The sequence below is a fragment of the Lontra canadensis genome, unplaced genomic scaffold (assembly GCF_010015895.1).
Source record: "Lontra canadensis isolate GAN:19392208 unplaced genomic scaffold, GSC_riverotter_1.0 scaffold6, whole genome shotgun sequence".
NCBI lineage: Eukaryota > Metazoa > Chordata > Mammalia > Carnivora > Mustelidae > Lontra > Lontra canadensis.
Window position 1 is genome coordinate 35323494 of NW_022631000.1, and position 16762 is coordinate 35340255.

At 39.4% G+C, this 16762-nt stretch overlaps 1 protein-coding gene across 4 annotated transcripts in view; it reads right to left on the reverse strand.

Annotated features, from left to right (window-relative positions):
* The window catches only part of VEPH1 (ventricular zone expressed PH domain containing 1), a 246357-nt gene that overhangs the window by 18107 nt on the left and 211488 nt on the right, over window positions 1-16762 (reverse strand). For all 4 annotated transcript variants that reach the window (XR_004382083.1, XM_032852594.1, XM_032852593.1 and 1 more), the window contains one exon: window positions 13723-13840. Coding sequence is in view for 3 of the 4 variants with exons in the window: in XM_032852594.1 (XP_032708485.1) it covers window positions 13723-13840 (118 nt within the window). In the remaining variant the exon portion in view is untranslated. The remainder of the gene's footprint in view (window positions 1-13722; window positions 13841-16762) is intronic.

Consider the following 16762-nt stretch of genomic DNA (forward strand, 5'->3'; position numbering starts at 1 on the left):
GCCTGTGAAGGTGGAGCCAGCACAGGCATGAAGTCCCTCTGGGCCCCAGATGGGATCATTTATGTATCACAGAACATCTCAGCAGGAAACAGAGGACACCTCAAGCTGGGTAATTGAGGGGAGTTAATGAAGGGACTATTTACACAGATGTGAGCAAGGTGTAGGAAAAGCACCGTAGTACTCTGGGGTCAGGAAGTGTGGGAAGGCATAACATGCCTCTGTGTGAAGAAGAGATGGGAGAGAACAGTTAGGACTCAGATGGAAACCTGTATAGAGAACTGACTGACAGGAGCTGTGGTCTTGGGCATAGGACACAGTCAACCTGCAGCGACCAAGCAGAGGGCAAGCTGGGAATAAATAACCCAACCTCGGTCTTCTCCCTCCCTCTGATCATCTGTCTTTGTCGCTAGCGGTCAACTGTAACTGAAAGCCAGAGGTAAGGGAGACTTAGCACACCCTGGAGAGGCACCTCTTCTTAACTGGGCAGAGGGAGCAAGAAAGCTTCTTGGAGTAAATGAGTCTGAGCTGAATTCTGAAGAACAAATAACAGTGAGGAATGTGAAGGGAGAAGAGGTATACTGAAAACACAAAAACAGAAACAAAAAACAGGCAAAAGGCCAAGGCTTAGAAAAGGCTCATGCAACGCCTTCTAGAAACTAACTCATACTATGTGATGGGAACCTGGTGGGACTTGGAAGGCCAGAGTTGGTGTGAAGGTCAAGGGAGTGCCAGTCCTAAAGATCCTTGGACAGGATTTTGTCAGTTTTATCCAACTCTCTAGATATGTCATGCTTAACAACAGGGCCACCATGAACCGGTGTGTAGGTTATTCACTGCACAAAAACAGGCAGCCAAGGTGGTGAGTAGAGGCTGAAATTCAGCTTATATTTTGATGTTCAAGCCATACACCCCCAAGTGGATTTCATCCACCAGAAATAAAAACACACAAAAGTGTCATTAAGATTAACAATGGCCTTGCTTAACCAAATGCCTGGTGCATTGTAAGGGATCAATAAGTAGTAGCTACTATCATCATGATCATGATATCATCATCACCAACAACATAAAATGATCATCATCATGCTTTTATTGTGATGATGAACACTTGGTTTTTATAAATACCATAACCCAATGGCTCTAGGATAAAACCTGTCTCCCTCCCTCAAATCAAGAATGTAGTGAAATCTACATGAAGGTGTTAGGAATAAGGAGAGAATTCTTAGATAGTCTTTCCTGACTATTAGAGGTAAATATCTTCAAAAGAAGGCATATTCTGGAAGAAAAAAATTATAGATCTCAAATACTTCACTTTTAAATAAGAACTGAGAAAAAGTGGGTTTTTTTGGTTATTTGTTTTTTTTTTTTTGTTGTTGTTGTTGTTGTTTTTTCCCAATTTCCCTTGAAATTACTGCTTCTGGGAATTATAACTCTGATACAGTCTGTGGGGAATTTCTTTGTATGCATTGAGAGTCTCAGATTTACTTGAGTTCCCTTCCATGGCTTTACTGATTTTTTTGTATGCATGCCAGTTCTAATAAAGCCAACCCTAATTACAAAGGAAATGCCTAAAGAGGGATAGAAGTATTAGATGAGGAGGTCATAGAAGCCACATTTAGTAAACTCACTGTCTGTGGTTTTAGAAATCACTACGGATCATAACAAATGGTATGTTTCTAATGAATATCTAGGCAGTGTTTTAGGAGGTCATATTTCTTTATCAGTAGTGAATGAATGAGGAGGCATAATCCAACATAGATTTTGAAACATCCTACAAGATGCTGTGTGGTCCAGAATATGACAGACAAACTCAATTTGACAGCAGCCCTTTGAGGAGGACACTTTCACATGTAAATGAATGGTTTCCTTCATCAATAATTTTATATCCATCAAAACATAGTATGCTAAAACAAACAAACACAGGGCACCTGGAGAGCTTAGTCAGTTAAATGTCTGTCTTTGGCTCAGGTCATGATCCTGGAGTCCTTGGATCGAGCCCCATATTGAATCCCATATTGGGCTCCCTGCTCAGTAGGGAGTCGTCTTCTCTCTCCCTCCATCCCTCACCCCACTCGTGCTCTATCTCAAATAAATAAATAAATAAAATCTTAAAAAACAAAACAAAACAAAACAAAAAACATAGTATGCTTTTTAGGCTTCTCTGTCAATCACTGAACTATTTATCTAAAGAAACCTCAGAACGACTATTTTAGAAGCTTATAGAACAATGTTTTCCAGACTGTGTTCTGAGGACCACCTACACTGGAGTTACTTGCTGGTTTGTTAAATGTACATTCCCAGGTGCTGCCCAAATCTACTGAATCATAATTTTGGGGTGGGGTGAGGGGGCCTTATATTTTTAACAAGATGCCCTGGTGATTCTCAAGAACTTCTAGGAAATGAAAGGAACTTCATGGTAGATGACAGTAATAGGTCACATAATACAAAAACTAGTTAAACTGCAAACCAATAATGGGACAAAAATTGTTATGACATTTCCATAAAATTAAAAAACAGGATAGCAGTATAAGATAACATGCATGTCTTTGGATTAAATCAACTGAGTTACAGAAAAAATGCTCAGAATCAGTATTCATGGAATTTGGCTTATTTTTTATATCATCAGTGAAACAAAAATTCTAAAGCCACTTGCTATGAAGGTAATCTGTTCACTAGTTTTGTTTTAAGATTTTATTTATTTATTTGACAGGCAGAGATCACAAGTAGGCAGAGAGGCAGGCAGAGAGAGAGAGAGAGGAGGAAGCAGGCTCACTGCTGAGCAGAGAGCCCGATGTGGGGCTTGATCCCAGGACCCTGGGAACATGACCTGAGCTGAAGACAGAGGCTTTAACCCACTGAGCCACAGGTACCCCCTGTTCACTAGTTTTGTGCAGCAAGCATGATATACTTTAATGCCTTCATGGGAAGCTATCAATGAAGACTGGCCCAGACTTGCCCATTAGGACTGGTAGGGACCAATGGGAAAATATTAGGGAGAATGGAAGTGAATAAAGATAATTGCTCAACTTTAGGATGGAACTTTGAATGAGAAGGATTTCACACACGTTTCTTGTGTTGGGTGCACACTGCCATTCCATTAATATGAATTAATTGTCTTGCTGGCAAAACTGGCCATAGGATTTAGACAGTTGTAAATGTTGACTGCCTGTGTACTGCAGAGCTGCTTTCCTTGCACAGGGAAAAACAGATATGACATACTTTCTTGTCCACTTGTTTGGGTTGTGTAAATTGAGCACATCCTAGCCATTGTCCCAGCTCCCTGTACATTCTTGGCATATTAGAACATTCTAAGGTGTTGTCTGCAATGCTTTCATAGAATTGATTAAGCACAAGTTCCATCTGTTGTGGTTCAAATCTTTTGGCAATAAATAGAAGTTGGAAGCTTTATCTGTAACATGTATACATGTATGCCATCATGCTTTGTGTGTGTGTTTGATATTTATATATATATATATTTATATATGATATTTGGATATATTTATATATAATATAAATATGTAATTATTATATATTTATATTATATATAAATAAAATGATATCCCATATTACTTTTGAAAAGAACTTATTTAAGAAGATACTATTTATTCAAAGAATATATTTGGCACAAAAATTATACTCAAAATGTTATATTAATATCTTTGTCCTTTAAAATGAATCACTGTGAATTCATTAATTTGTTTTTTGTCACCATTTACCTGAGAAAAATTTTATTAAAAATTTTCTGAGATGATACAAACTTTGGATGTTCACTTATTTGGTAAATATTTATTGAGCATTGTGTGCTAGGGGCTGAAGATGGATGGATGAGGAGAGCTCCCTTCATAGACTTTACTATTTACCAGAGGAAATAGACATTAATCAAATAGCCACAAATAAAAACACAAGACAGCAGGTGTAACAACTGTCATAAGTAGAAGTCTGAAAGGCTTTGAGGACCTTAGTATTAGGGAGATCACAGAAGGTTTCCCTGTGGCAGTGAATCTGAATTGTAATGGGAAGGCTAAGATCTCTATTAACCAGATAAGGAGGGGAGGAAGTGACAGGAAGAAGCATGGTGTGTATGGGAAACTGAAAGAAGATCCTTCTAGCCTGAGTGGAGAGACAATAGATGACATATGGGAAAAGATGAGGCTGCAGAGGATGGGAAAGACCATTGCATGTGAGGCTGTGAGGGGCATATTATAGAATCTGGTCTTTAAGCTAAAAGCTATGGAAAGCTGTTGTAAGGTTTCATGCAGGGGAGTGGCCCTATCAGAGTTGCATTTTGAAGAGACCATTCTGGCTGCAACATGGGAGGCTGACTGGCAGGATCAGCCAGACAAAGGCCTTATCAAAAAGGAGAATTACAGACCAATATCACTGATGAACATGGATGCAAAAATTCTCACCAAAACACTAGCAGATAGGATCCAACAATACATTAAAAGGATTATTCACCATGACCAGGTGGGATTTATTCCTGGAATGCAAGGATGGTTCAACATCTGGAAATCAATTAATGTGATACACTACATACATAAAAGATAGAACAAGAACCATATGATTCTCTCAATTGATGCAGAAAAAGCACTTGACAAAATACAGGATCCTTTCTTGGATTAAAACTCTCCACAGTATAGGGATAGAGTGAACATACCTCAATGTCATAAAAAAACATCTAAGAAAAGCCCACAGCAAATACCATTCTCAAGGGTGAAAAACTGAGAACTTTCTCCCATAAGGTCAGGAAAATGACAGGGAGGCCCAATCTTACCACTGTTATTCAACATAGTACTAGAGGTCCGAGCCTCACCAATCAGACAACAAAAAGAAATAAAAGGCATTCAAATTGGGAAAGAGGAAATCAAACTCTCACTATTTGCAGATGACATGATGCTTTATGTGGAAAAGCCAAAAGACTCCACCCTAAAATTGCTAGATCTCATATAGGAATTCAGCAATATGGCAGGATATAAAATCTAGGCATAGAAATCAGTTGCATTTCTATACACTAACAATGAAACAGAAGAAAGAGAAATTAAGGAATCCAATATACTAATGCATTAAAAACCAAAAGATACCTAGGAATAAGCCTAACCAAAGAGGTTAAGGATCTGTACTCTGAAAACTACAGAACACTTATGAAAGAAACTGAGGAAGACACAAAGAAATAGGAAAACATTCCATGCTCATGGATTAGAAGAATAAACATTGTTAAAATGCCTATGCTACTCAGAGCAATCTACATATTCAATGCAATCCCTGTCAAAATACTGGTATTTTTCACAGAGCTGGAACAAATAATCCTAAAATTTTTATGGAACTAGGAAAGAGTCCAAATAGCCAGAGGAATATTGAAAAAGAAAAGCAAATCTGGGGGCATCACAGTGCTGGACTTCAAGCTCTATTACAAAGCTGTAAATATCAAGGCAGCATGGTACTGGCACAAAAACAGACACATAGATCAATGGAACAGAAGAGAGATCCAGGGATGCCTGGGTGGCTCAGTGGGTTAAGCCTCTGCCTTCGACTCAGGTCATGATCTCAGGGTCCTGGGATCAAGCCCCACACTGAGCCCCTCGTTGAGCCCCACATTGGGCTTTCTGCTCAACAGGGAGCCTGCTTCCCCCTCTCTTGCTGCCTGCCTCTCTGACTACTTGTGAACTCTCTGTGTCAAATAAATAAATAAAATCTTCAAAAAAAAAAAAAAAAATAGAGAGCCCAAAAATGGACCCCCAAATCTATGGCCAATTAATCTTCAACAAAGTAGGAAAGAATATCCAATGGAAAAAGGACAGTCTCTTCAGCAAACGGTGTTAGGAAAACTGGACAGCCACATGCAGAAAAATGAGACTGGACCATTTTCTTATTCCATACACAAAGATAAACTCAAAATGGATGAAAGGCATAACTGAGACAGGAATGCTTCAAAATTCTAGAGGAAAGCACAGTCAGCAACTGCCACAGCAACTTCTTGCTGGACTTGTCTCCCAAGGCAAGGGAAACAAAAGAAAAAATGAACTTGGGATTTCATCAAGATAAAAAGCTTTTGCACATCAAAGGAAATAGTCGGCAAAACCAAAACACAGCCTACAGAATGGGAGAAGATTTTTACAAATGTCTTAGCAGTAAAGAGCTAATACCCAAGATTTATAAAGAACTTAACAGACTCAACACATACAAAACAAATAGTCCAGTCAAGAAATGGGCAGAAGACATGAACAGACATTTCTCCAAAGAAGACATACAAATGGCCAACAGACACATGAAAAAAAAATACTCACCATCCCTCAGTATCAGGGAAATACAAATCAAAACCACAATGAGATATAACACCAGTTAGAATGGCTAAAATTAAGCAAGGAAACAACAGATGGTGAGGATGTGGAGAAAGGGGAACTCTCTTACACTGTTGTCAGGAATGCAAGCTGGTACAGCCACTGTGGAAAACAGTATAGAGATTCTTCAAGAAGTTGAAAATAGAGCTATGTGTGACACAGTTATTGCACTACTGGTATTTACCCAAAGAATACAAACATACTGGTATGTACCCAAAGAATACAAATCTTGAGATTCAAAGGGACACCTGCACCCCAATGTTTATAGCAGCAATATCCACAATAGCAAAACTATGGAAAGAGCCCAGATGATCACTGACAGATGAATAGATAAAGAAAGTTTTATATATAAATATCTATATAATATATATGGATATATATAGATAAAGTTTTATATGTATAAACTTTTATATGTATAGTATATACATATAAAGTTTTGTATGTATAGTATATGTATAGTATATATAGTATATATACTATATATATGTATAGTATATATAGTATATATACTATATATATGTATAGTATATATATGTATAGTATATATACTATATATGTATAGTATATATATGTATAGTATATATGTATAGTATATACATATAAAGTTATATGTATAGTATATACATATAAAGTTTTATATGCATAAACTTTTTATATGTATAAACTTCTTTATATATAGCTATATGTTATATATATATACACACACATATGGTGAAAGATATACATATAATATATACATATAATGAAATATTACTCAGCCATCAAAAAGAATGAAATCTTATCATTTAAAACAACATGGATGGAACTGGATTGTATTGTGCTAAGCAAAATAAGTCAATCAGAGAAAGACAATTATCATATAGTTTTACTCATATGTGGAATTTAAGAAACAAAACAGAGGATCATAGGTGAAGGGAGGGGAAAAATAAAATAAGACAAAATTGGAGAGGGAGGCAAGTATAAGAGACTCTTAATTCCAAGAAACAAACTGAAGGTTGCTGGAGGGCAGGTGGGTGGGGGGATGGGATAAAAAGGTGATGAGCATTAAGGAGGGCACATGATTTAATGAGTAGTGGGTGTTACATGCAGCAGGTGAATAACTGAACTCTACATCTGAAACTAATGTTACACTATATGTTAACTAATCGAGTTTAAATAAAATAAGTTAAAGAAAAAGCCAATGGGAGGATTCAGTTGGGAAGAAGAAACAAAATATGTAAGAAAGGGTGATGTGTATGAGAAGGTGGGAAGGATGAGATCCTTCACAAAATATCACCACCTTCTTGAGATATTTGATGACTTTCTGTGGCTGCTAAAAGCACCTATATGTTATTTATATAGGTGAGTGTGTGGCTGAAAAACAAATTTCTTTCTTAATGTGTTTATATAGGTAAATAAGTTAGGGTTACTCTGAAAGGTGATGACTAGAGTTCTTTTGAAATATACTAAGTGCTTTATTTTGGAGGGACATAAAATTTTTTAAAATTAATGTTATCTTAAGCCTGTGTAGTGATAAGAGACTGAGTTACTCACTCTAGTCTGCCTTTTTTTTTTTTTTTAATTTTATTTATTTATTTCACAGGCAGAGATCACAAGTAGGCAAAGAGACAGGCAGAGAGCGAGAGGGAAGCAGGCTCCCTGCCGAGCAAAGAGCCCAATGTGGGGCTCAATCCCAGGACCGGGAGATCATGACCTGAGCTGAAGACAGGTTTAACCCACTGAGCCACCCAGGTGCCCCTCTAGTCTGCCTTTTGAAAGCATGTTTCTCCTCCTGCATAGATTGGCTGGAGTCAACTGATTCTCCAAGTGGAAAAGGACACATTTCCATGTCCGATGATTTATTTGTGGAGAGCCACAGGGTGACTAATGCTTGACTGCCAGTATAAGGCCTATCAGACACTTTTATCCTATTTCAAGATAGGATTGTTGACCTGACATGAAAAGGCAGAAGGATTAGGTAGTGATGGGAGACGAAGAATAGAAATCAAGCCCTGAAGTGGGCTAGGTTACTGATCTCAGCTTATTTCCCACTGAGGCTCACATGTTACTAGCAAGTTTACTATGGACTCTGTGTGTATGTGTGTATTGAAAGCTTTTAGTAAAACATTAGATCTGGGTATCTTAAAATCTCACGTACAGTAACATTTTCTTCTTATAAACATTTATTTCGCAAAAGTTGCTCCTTTAAGGTTTCAGTTCAGGGTTTATTTAATTTTGAGAAAGCATTAGATTTGAAATTTGCATTTCACAACAAATCCTCTATCTTCCATAGTCATCCTATCACTTAACACTATCCATGAATTACTCAATAGTCCATCCATACGCCAAATACTTGTTGGGCATTACTGTACGCTGGGTACTTGGTAGGGCATACAAGGATGAAGAATCGCCCCTGCTTCACTGTTCAGTGGGGAGATTGATAAGAACAAGCCCAGAAGTGTGGGCAGAGAACGGAAAGAACAGAGGAGAGGAATCTATTATCTGGGGTGGTGGTGTGTCTGCGTATACTGTGTGTGTGCCCACGTGCAAGCATGTGTGTGTTGTGAGAGAGAGACGTGAGTGTGTGGTGGGAAGGTTTAAAAGAGAGAGGGATGCCCATGCCAGAAAGGCATAAAACAGGAAAATGGGAAGAGGAGGAAAAGGAAAATGATTTCAGGATAATGATTTATCTGAGTCAATATGTGTGTCTTTATTTTGTCATGAATAGAAAGTATCTTTGCATAACAAGCTGGGGTTCAGTTTGATGTAAGGAATGCGTATTCAGTAGTCACTAGCAGTAGATAAATATGAACACAAGCACCACATTGCTTTTGGTGCTCAAACAACACTGAGCACGTAAGACAGTGTTCTAACGTATGTAGTAGGAGGGAAGGCCTCACATGACAAACCTAGCCACCACACAAATCCAAAGTGGGGCTTTCTTCTTGTCACCTCCAAAGTACTGTGAATGTTGACCATGAAATTCAATGGAAAAGTCTCATATTAATGGACTCACAAAGCTATTTGCGGCCTCTGACCTCGGAGGTCATAAGCCTGTTCTCACATGGGCATCTGAGTGGAGAGTCAGCCGGCCCATGCTGAAGGCGTCCGGCAAACGAAAGTCACAAAGGCTATTACCAGTTACCCAGCAGGTGTGAAGAAAATCTCCTCACAAGAGGCCTTTCTTTACTTGCTATCATTTGGAAACCAACTCTGTTTGCCCGTGTGATAAAACAGACAGCATGGTTTTATAGCACAAAGATTTGAAATCAAGTTCTAAAGAGGAATCCTGAAAGAAGGTCATCTGAAAAAAGACATGCTTTCATTTTCTTTCATATGCTAAGGAGCCCTCCTACGGACAAATACATTCACAACATCCAAGTATCTAGTGACTAAGAGAGTAATCACACGGGGAAGCAATCGGATTTACAGAGGAGGACACCCGTGCCAAAACCGAGATGTCTCTAAGTTATTTTTTGTTGGGTATAAGAACAAGAAATGTCTCAAGTGTCTCAAGAAATAAGAGTGAAAGTCATGACCTAGTTCTTCCTCCTCCTTTTGACAAATGTGACTGAAGAGAGAGCCAGATGTGTTCCAGGATGGCCGAGCTGACTCACTGTTACTGCTAACGTGCACTTGCAGTTCCAAGACAGGAGGCCAACTGATAAAGGGGATTTGCTTGGTTTTCCAGAAGGAAGTTCTGTTCTGTTCTTTTCACTTGCTCAATCTCGATTCTCTCATTCATGAGGAGTACAGGGATGGGCAATAAACACCACCAAGCAAATCTCAGAGGATTCTTGAGTTATTCCAGTGATTTGCTAATCGTGGACTCTGTACTTTTATAAAATGATTATCGGAAACTGAATCAGCCATCGGAGGGATTAGAAATAGCTTTCACTGTAACCGTTTCCCTCACGTAATCATTTCCCACACATGATCACACCAAAGCCCCTGTTCTTTAAGTGGAATAAGTCAGCAGGGAGGAAGATATTATAACATTGTGAAATAATCAGTCTTGGAATTTCAAATAGTCCATGTCCTTAAGTTGGATTTGCCCAAGAGGCGGGAAGTTCAGGTTCAGGAATTAATCTGCATTAAATTGTGGTTCTACCTCTTGGTAGCTTTGTGACCTTGGGGAAATTACTTAACTTCTTTGTGTTTCAGTCTCCTCATCTATAAAATGGAGTCAATAATAATGAGAAAAATGTTTAACTCATAGTTAGCATGATAAACGACAGTAATTATAATAATTTTAGGATCTTTAGCCTATTCTAGCCTTCATTTTCCTCTGAATTCATCTGTACCTAACTAGATTCAAAGTGCATTTTACTGACTTAGTAGATATTAAATGCCTGTGAATTTCTGTATGTTGATAAGCGTGTTAGTGGGTGATAAGATTTTGATCTGAAGAAGGGAATGTACTTAGGTGACCACATAAGCCAGATGATTTTCTGTCAATTCCTGAATGAGTCCCATAGTGTAGGGTACACACTGTTAAGAAGGATTTATATTTTAGGATGTCTTTCCTGATGTCTAATTGAAATTTTCTCAATGCCTCAAGTTTTATTCCTCACTTATGGAGATATTGAATAGCATCTTTTTTTCTATACTGGAACAATGGATACTTGACAGCAATTGTTGTATCATTTGTCAGTACTTAAATAAAAAACCCAAATCCATTTAAAAAATTTCTTTTGCCTTAGACTCCAACCCTGCTTCTTTAAACCCCATCCTCTCTGAGGCTAAACCTTGTGAGGGGCATCTGGATCCTTCAGGGGCACTGATTAAAACCCAGAATGGTAACAGGGCTCAAGCACAGTATGTCAGGTGCTACATTAGGGAAGTGGGCCACTTGTTTTATATCTACTGACTTCTCTCAAGGAGGAAAGAAGCACCAACCTCCATTTACTAGATTCACAATGCACTGGGTATGGTATAGTGATATATTTGATTTGATTAACACATAACCACAGTTTTGAAACATCTTATTTTAACACTCGAGGCGTATCTGATGTTGCCATTCCCAAATATTATTCATTCATTCACTCACTCAGCAAGTATTCATTGCGTGCCATAAACATACGAGGGTGTCTGCTAGACTTTTCCATATATACTGGCTGACCCTAACTGGATTCTGAATCCTTTCAGAGTGGAGATTTTGCACCTTACTCAGATTTTGTCCCAAGCCACAGCCTGCAGAAGACATTCGACCAAGGCAACACACATACTTACATAAATGAACAGTGGGATGCAGGTACTATGCTTGCTGTGCGTAACCAAACAATAAAATATTTATTCCTAGTTATTCCTTGACCATATTTAAACTCACAATTGAAGAACATGAAGGCAGCCATCGTCTCCATGAATAATGTGTTAGCGGTATTATGTCAGACCTTTCATTTATATGAAATGTATAACCTATACCCTTATATCAAAACAAGATGAGATCAACAACCTACATAAATTTTTCAGGGAATTGGGAGTTCTTGGTGAAAATTATAGTTTATAATTTTCTTGCAGGCTTGCATCCCCTTTTATGTAGCAAAAGGAAATGAGCAAAGAAATGTAAGCACACGGAAGTTTTTGGGGCCAAACATTTTGATTCAATATGTTCTGTTATAAAATATTTGGCCTTGTTTGAGTCTTTATTGCTGTGTGTTCTCAGTCTGTATTTAACGGTGAGAAACACAAGTAAGAAAGAGTAAATTGCAAAATGTCCTTTTCAAGTGTATGGCAGCGAATTTGAGAAAACATATATTAAAGGAACACTTTGTGTTTCTAACTTCCAGACCCTTCTCGGAGGCCTCCATTGACCAGAAACGCTGAAATGTTTATTGAACTAAGGACTCAGCTGACTTGGAATGAGAATTCTTAAGGGTCTCTCAGAGCCACCTAACATAAGTGCCTTACTTCGCCATGTTCTCAAATAAAGTTTCTTTTACGCCCTGTCTTTTTCATAGGTGAAGTCAGGTTTAATTAGAAAGTTTTATAATGGAGACTTTCAATTCCCCAATTTCTTATTTGCCCAAATTAACTTATTAAAATCGGGGTGTTCACTCTGGCATCAGCTCAACACAGACTCTGTAATGGGCCAACAATCTGTGCCTCACAGGGGCTGCCATCCTTCACTGCCAGCTTCCTCCAGCCACAACCTTTTCTGTGGGGGAAGACCTTTTAATTGGTCCCTCTCTGAGAGCCCCTCTCATCCCCATCTGGCCAAATAAAGACACTTTTTTTCCATTCAGCCTTACCTTCTCAGCAGTTAGCAAGAGAACAGACTTGCCACAATGGATAATCTTTAAGAGGCCCCCAAATCCTAAAATGGAGGTTACGGATATAAGGGTGGTGGTGGGGGGGTTGTCACCCGTGGCTCTCTAGAGAATGGATCACCTACAAAGTGGATTTTCAATGGGGTTTGAACACTGTTCTCTTAGTTGAAACTGCAGTTCATGAGCAGTGTCCGTGTTGAGAAGTCTGGGTCCTCTCAGAAGGCAAGTGAGTGATGAAATAATCCATTTCCAAGGCCAGCATAACTTTCTGAAGACAGACATATTACCGACCTAATTCCACTGGTCCGATTGGGACAAGCGTAATGAGGAGGCAGAGCGGTGGAATGTTAACCATGGCCCCTGGAGTCAGCTTGGGTTCAAATCCTACTATTGTTTATTTATTACCTGTGTGACCTCAGTTAATCAAATTGCTCTGTGCCTCAGTTTCCCCATCAGTGAAATGGAGATAATGTTAGTACCAACCTGATAAGATCATTGTAAATGTTAATGAACTATACCTAACACATTTAGCAAGGGCTGGGCTCATATTCACTAATAATTGTTACTTTTAGGCAAGGTCAGTAGACCAAATTCCTTGGGCAACAGAAAGGGAGTGAGAGGGCAAATAACAGCTATGAAGGTATTCCTCAAATCCTCACTCTTCAAAAGTTTCACTTTTTATGTAGCTCCATCACGAAACAGGAGTGTGAGGGATGACCTCGAGATGACAGGGTTGGTGTCTGCATTCACTCCCTCAGTCTGATCTCCTTCCTTCGGGGCTTTTGAGAGTTTGGTTGTTTTTCTCTAACCCTCAGGGTCACCTGGGCTGAAATGAATGCTTTCAGGGCAAAACAGTCTGTACAGCTTCCTTGCTAACTACATACAGGTAAGATGTCACTTCTCTTGCTTGTTTCTGGCTTATGTTTCTCTCCCTTTCCACATCTTCCCTTTCTCTCACTCCCACTTTGGTGGGATACCTTTCCCAGCACAAGACAGAGGTGATCAGGCACCCCTCTGTGTATTATTACAACGTAGGATGTGAGACAAAGGCCAATGAGAAATGCAGGGCTCAGAGGTCCCTGTGAATCCCAGAGGCACGAGTGATTCTGAGCAGCAAGTGGACGGGAGAGGTCTCTCACCGGTCGCTTTCTCGGGATTGTTGCACATGAAGCATTGCCACGCTCCTGCCGCTTCGCTGAAGCCAAATACATCAAAGAATCTCACTTCTTCCAGATGGAGCTGTACCTGGTCCAGATCCTGTTCCAGGAACACAAAGCACAAAGAACCCATAAGCTGATCTGCCTGCTATGTAGCATTCTGGGACTGAAAGAAGGGACATGGGAGTAGGGTGGCCAGTGCTCAGATTTGGTGCTAAGGACAAGGAGGGAGCAGTGAGAAAACCTCTACTGGCCCATCCTGCACAACCGCAGCCATCTCAAGCCCTTCCAAGGGAGTTCTCTGCAATGCGGAGGGCAGTGAGCTTGGGCCTCAGGGTTGGGGGTGAGGCCTGAAGTGGCCCAGCATTTTCTTGCATCTAATGTCTGCTCCAGACATTAGAGGGATAAAAAGGAGGGGAAGCCATGTGGCAATGTGGTTGAAAGGAATGCTATGGGAGAGTTTGTCTTTTATGTACAGTTTGCGTAAAGTTGAGAATCGAGTATCCATCTCAAAAAATTATTTTTGTTAGGCTAGCTTTGCAGGGGGCTGATGGGAAATGTGTGGGAGAGGGTTTAATCCCTCAGCCCTTGGCTCTGGCACTGTTTCAGTTCTACCTTTTATTTTAAGATTATATGCAAATCTTGCATTATATTCCATGATATGGCTGTATTGATTTTAATGGAAAATAATGTCTTAAACTACTTATCAGTAAATTAATTAATTTTCCCCCTCCCAAAGGCTGAGTTGAATTGATGCACCAAGACTGTCCTTGTCTTATGTGCCCCGTGGCATTGTGCCAATGCATTCCTGCTTAAGAGGCAGAGGAGAGAGGTTCCATTACACTGTAAATGGATGGAATACGATTAGCCTAACCAAATTAAATAGCTCTACTGTCCTCTTGAGGCTTTCCTATTATGTAAATGACTTGTAGCCTCTGCTACGGGGTGGTCAGAACTGCCCTCTTAAAAGCCTGCTTTCCTAAGAGGGATTTAATGTCTTTGCCAGCTAGCCTTACACATGCCCAGTTGACGGATGTGTTTGTCCTCTGTTGAGTTGAGATTTTATTCCCTTTCCTCTGGTCCACACGCTGTGATCTTCTACCCAGAGTAACAGCGTAAGCCCAAGAGCCCCAGGGATGGAGGCACTGTGTGTGCTGCTTCTGATGGATCTAAAATAGAGAATGGGCAAGTGGCTTCCTAGTTTCTACTCCAAAGTTCCTGTTTCCCAGGTCTGCATTTCTTGACAGAGGTGAGAAATATGCCAAACTCTAAGCTCCTTGGGAGAATGAACATCCACTTTGTTCAAAGTTGTAGTCCCAGAATCTAGTCCAGCATCAGGAATGGAATCACAGCAATGGCTTGCAAGCCCAATGTAAAGTTTTCCAATGACCTACGTGAAAGTATTATGAACATTTAAAGGGGATTATTTAAGAGCACATTTATATTCACTGGAACATAAACACAATGAAGGCAGGGATTTTCTCTGTTATAATGGCTATTATGATCTCAGCACTAAAAATGCCTATCACATAAGCAAGCATTAAATAAATATTTGTAGAATAATGAAAGGCATAAACTGGGACTAGAAATAAATACTTTTCAGCACTCTTTATTAAGACCATTATGGCTTGTGTTCTGGGATTGGACATCTTGGAGGCTCAACATGCTGAATACAGCATTTTCAGTTGCTAAAGTTTAATAACTATTTTTTTTTTTAAATAATGTTCCCAAGATAAAGACTGAAGAAGCACCTGGGAGTTTTGCAGGTTTCAAAGGATGAAATCTATATTAAAATTTATGGGGGAAAAGCAGATGTTCATAAATATCAGTTTCAAAACTGCTAAGTCTCTGAAGTCTATGCTTGGCCATTGGCATGCAGATCACTTCTCTATTTCTCACACAACTAGGGATCAATTTCTCATTCACCACAAACACCGCTAACAAACAAAGTACTTAAAATAATACGTAAGGGTTCCTTTATTTTTCCTGTTCAGAGACCAGAAATGTCCCAGGTTGTTGCTTATAATCCGCATTTGTCTTGGCAAAAAGTTACTTGAAAAGTTTAGGACAGATGGTGAGCTACATTCCAGTATTCAAGCGCTGAAGTCAAAAGCAGACTTACTTCTTCAGAGGATTAGGTGTTGTGCGAAGGGAATTGACTGAAGAAGGTGGATGGTAATTCTATGAACTGTTGAAATCAGCTGTAACAGCCAACTTTGGATACAGACAGATGAAATACATGTAGTTCCAAATATTGTTGGAAAATCAAAGCAGAATCAATCACAAAATAAGCAAACAAAACCTGTCAACCAGTAATACCTAAGTTTTTGGAGTTTCGGTTTCCTGACTGTGCTTGATGTCATTATTTCTCTTACTTAACTTCTTTACCCTTCTAGGTCCTATAGCTTCCCAGGCCTTGCCTAAGATCACTTATACGGCTCTTTTTTTTTTTTTAAATACAAGGGAACTAAAATTGTTTTGTTAAAAGAATTATAAGCTTCTTTTAAAACAACTAGATTCCAGAAGAACAATAAAAAGCATGCATATCTAAGTATAGTCCCTCTCTGAGTATTCTACTTCAATGCGATTATGGTGGACAGACCCTAGTGTGACCCCCCTCCACTGCCCCCAATAATTCCCCTCTCCTGGTATTCTTCCCCACATCTAATCCCTTTCCCTTACGTGTGGAAGAGACCTATGACTTTCTTCTGAGAAAATGGCAAAGATGGTAAGATACCAATCCCATGTTTACATTATTTTTTTTTAAGATTTTATTTATTTATTTGACAGAGATCATAAGTAGGCAGAGAGGCAGGCAGAGAGAGAGAGAGAGAGAGGGAAGCAGGCTCCCTGATGAGCAGAGAGCCCGATGTGGGGCTCGATCCCAGGACCCTGAGATCACGACCTGAGCTGAAGGCAGAGGCTTTAACCCACTGAGCCACCCAGACGCCCCCTATGTTTACATTATAATGTGTACACACACATGCACCACATACACTGCTCACATATGCATACACACCAC